The sequence below is a fragment of the Gavialis gangeticus genome, unplaced genomic scaffold (genome assembly GCF_001723915.1).
Source record: "Gavialis gangeticus isolate Ggan-Ray unplaced genomic scaffold, GavGan_comp1, whole genome shotgun sequence".
Taxonomy (NCBI): Eukaryota; Metazoa; Chordata; order Crocodylia; family Gavialidae; genus Gavialis; species Gavialis gangeticus.
The window spans coordinates 86,448,539-86,452,315 of record NW_017729025.1 but is presented as its reverse complement, the minus strand read 5'-3'; the positions used below and the strand labels follow the sequence as shown (position 1 = coordinate 86,452,315).

Below are 3,777 nucleotides of genomic sequence, written 5' to 3'. Positions count from 1 at the left end.
GTGTGTGTGTGTGTGTGTGGAGGGGGGCAGGCAAATGCAGGCAGATGCATGCAGTATGACTGTATGCTCCCTCTCTTGGAAAGATTTCTTTTGAGAAATTTCCTCTTATAGAAATGAAGGCCTGTTCACGGCCCTATATTGTGATAATGTTTACTTTTTCCTTGTAACGATGAGATTTTTTTTAATATCACTGCATGTTTTTGTTAAATGTCATGTGTTGCTAGGAATGGCATTAGTGGAGGTGAGTACTGTGAGTGGTAGTTAAAATACGTATTTAAAGGTGATCTTTTCTAAAGTTCTGTGATTTTGATTTTTTTTTGGGTGGTGGGGGGGTTAGCTATGAGGTTCATGTAGCTGCATGCAACAGGGGATGCTGTGATGTTGCTGTGCAGTTATACCAGGGACTTTAAGTGCTTAATATGTAGTGTCTCTCGTCTTAAAAGAAAAAGTCATTTTAAAAATTACACTGTCCTTCAATATTTGGAGTATATTTTTAATGATTAACCATGAAAGTTAATACAGTTTTTAAGCATTGACTGGCCTTGTGCATCTGAAAAGAAAAATTATGTTTATTTAAGCATTAACATGATAGTTTCATATTGAACACGCATGGGAATATTAATACCTTTGTTTCCTTTGTCTTTTTTTTTATATCTTCTCTTATATTTCTCATTGCAGTTGAGGAAGATAGGAGGTGGGGGGTTTGGAGAAATTTACGATGCTCTGGATTTGCTCACCCGAGAAAATGTTGCACTGAAGGTGGAGTCAGCACAGCAGCCAAAGCAAGTTCTGAAAATGGAAGTGGCTGTGTTAAAGAAACTGCAAGGTAAGGCTGTGTCTTTAACATATTGCTAAGTTTTGCAACTGCATTCCTGTTCACTAAGGATGGTATTCTGCCATCCTTTCATTGAGTAGCATGTTTATTATTAATGACAAAGGTGGAGGTGGCTCTTTGTGTATGTTGTCACTGTGATCAGAAGCCTCTAGATCTAGGCATCCTGGGCAACAAAACCATTCACTTCCACTGTGTGATCTGCTGTAAATAGGATAAGAGGAAAAAATCAACAAAAAGACTTTGGAGATCTGAAGTACACTTGAGCTCCAGGTTTAGCTTTGTTCTGGATACTATCTTACTTTATTGTTAGATTTTCTGCTCTTGGTTTTTCTACTCTTACCTTTCTTTTCACATCTCCAGTTAAGATAATGTGCTTTATAAACTATTCTTGAGTGAGGGCCTCCAGATAAAATTCAAGGCAGGAATTATATATTTCTTCTTAGTGGGAAGGTTTCAGAGGATCCTAATATAAAATGGAAACTGACTTAAAGAATATAGCTATGCTTTAACTCAGGGGTGTCAAGCATGGTCTGCAGGCTGGATCCAGCCCATGAGATCTGGCCCACAGGGCTCTTGGAGGGGAATTTGCGGGCAGGGTGAGCAATAGCAGTGTTAATCTCTGTGTCGTCTTTAGCTGAGGGGGGTGTGGGATTTAGTGCTGCTGTTGCCCTCCCCGCCATCAGAGGTGAGTCCAGATCCAGCTTGCTTGGTTGGATCTAGCCTGGAGAGCCCAAACAAGTTTGGCACCCCTGCTTTTCACTAATAGAGAACAAAAGAGTTGACTTGTAGAATTCTGAAGCACTTAAAAATGCAACTAGGTAAATTTTTCAGGGGAAAAAAATGGGCAACTGCGGCTTTGACTACTCCCCATAGTCCAATGGCTGAGAAACTGGCTCCAAGGTTGGACCCAGAGAGTGGTAGTTGGCAAAGTGAACAAAACTCTGGCTTGCATATACCGATGCATCTCGCGCAAGACCCAGGATGTCATCCTCCTGCTGTACTCGGCCTTGGTGAGGTTGCAGCTGGAGAACTGCATCCAATTCTGGGCTCCACAATTTAGGAAGGATGTGGAGAAGCTTGAAAGAGTCCAGAGGAGAGCTACGTGCATGATCAGGGGGCAGGAAAACAGGCCTTATGAAGAGAGGATGCAAGCTATGGGACTCTTCAGCCTGGAGAAGCGCAGGCTCAGGGGTGACTTGGTGGCAGCCTGTAAGCATATAAGGGGTGTGCATCAGGATCTGAGGGAATGCCTGTTCATGAGAGCACCCCAGGAAATGACAAGGTCCAACAGTCACAAACTCCTCCAGGACCATTTTAGGTTGGACATAAGGAAAAACTTTACTGTTTGAGCCCCCAAGGCCTGGAACAAACTCACCCCAGAGGTGGTGCAAGCACCTACTCTGGACTCTTTCAAGAAACATTTGGACACTTATCTTGCTGGGATCCTTCGATCCTAGCTGACTTCCTGCCCCTTGGGCAGGGGGCTGGACCCGGTGATCTTAAGAGGTCCCTTTCAGCCCTAATGTCTATGAAATGTTTGACAGAATTGGATCTTCATACATTTTTTTTTTGTTTTTTGGGAAAGCAATTAAGCCTTCAGATAATAAAACTAAAGATTATTTAAATATTTTCATACAATCAAACTTCGGAGGATTTGATGCTAGCAGTACCAGAAATATACTGTCTGCAGCATCAGAGTTCCAGAGTACATTTGTAATGATATTACTTACAGATAGAATCTGACATTTAATATTGAGGCAAAATTGTAAAACTTGGGTAAAATAACTAAGTAGTCAGGGGTAGGTAAGGGGTTAATATTTTGAGTACTGGAGGATCCATGTTACTCAGACAAAAAAAAATAGTTGTTGCACCTAGAGTTTTACGAGTACTGTTTGCTTGACAGACGAGAAATTGGACTAATGCAAGTAAAATTATTTTCTGGCATAGACTACCTAGCAGGAAGAATTTCCAGTCATTTTTCCATTTCTGAGGGGTGTCAGAGTACAAAGACAAAAAGTTTCAGAGAGAGACAGAAGGAAGAAAAATGGCCAATAAAAGGCTGTTTGCAAAGCAACTTTACAGCTGTTTCTTGCATAATATTGTCCTTTCTGTTCCACGTGACCCATAGGAAGTTGACTTGAACTACTAGTTAATATGATTTACTTTCTTCAGGTCCCTCCCTTGACCTGTGCCATTGCTGATATAGAGGAGGCTAAATGGCAGAGAGTTTCAGTTATTTTTGTAAAAATGTTTTGATATTTAACATCCTTTCTGACCAGGTTCAATGCACATCTAATATCTCTTTAAGATTTTATTTTTGCTGTCTTGAGAGATATATTTCCCTTTCTCATGATATACTGATTTCATTCTGACAAAGCTGAAGTCAAAGGCAAAATACTTCAGGGTAGGGAGCACTTTGTGTTAGCAGTTCTCTTCTCCTAGTATTTTCATAGATTTCATAGACATTAGGGCTGGAAGGGACCTCAGAAGATTGAGTCCAGCCCCCTGCCCAAAGGGCAGGAAGTCAGCTGGGGTCATAGGATCCTAGCAAGATAAGCAGCCAATCTACTCTTGAAGGTGTTCAATGTAGGTGCTTGAACCACCTCTGATGGCAGACTGTTCCAGACCTTGGGGGCTCGGACAGTGAAGAAATTCTTCCTTATGTCCAGCCTGAAACGGTCTTGTAGTAGTTTATGACTGTTGGACCTCATCATCCTTTGGGGCGCTCTGGTGAACAAACGTTCCCCCAGAAACTGGTGGTCACCCCTGATAAACTTATAGGTGGCCATCAGATCACCCCTGAGCCTGCACTTTTCCAGACTGAAGAGTCCCATGGTTCTCAGCTTGTTGTCATAAGGTCTGTTTTTTCCCGACCTCTGATCATGCACATGGCTCTTCTCTGGACTCTCTCAAGCTTCTCCACATCCTTTTTGAATTGTGGA

General features: G+C 41.9%; 1 protein-coding gene across 1 annotated transcript in view; it reads left to right on the top strand.

Moving 5' to 3' along the window:
* The window catches only part of TTBK2 (tau tubulin kinase 2), a 220,708-nt gene that overhangs the window by 12,190 nt on the left and 204,741 nt on the right, over positions 1 to 3,777 (top strand). Inside the window, exon 3 of the mRNA XM_019519088.1 lies at positions 679 to 826. Within this exon, the coding sequence (XP_019374633.1) occupies positions 679 to 826 (148 nt within the window). The remainder of the gene's footprint in view (positions 1 to 678; positions 827 to 3,777) is intronic.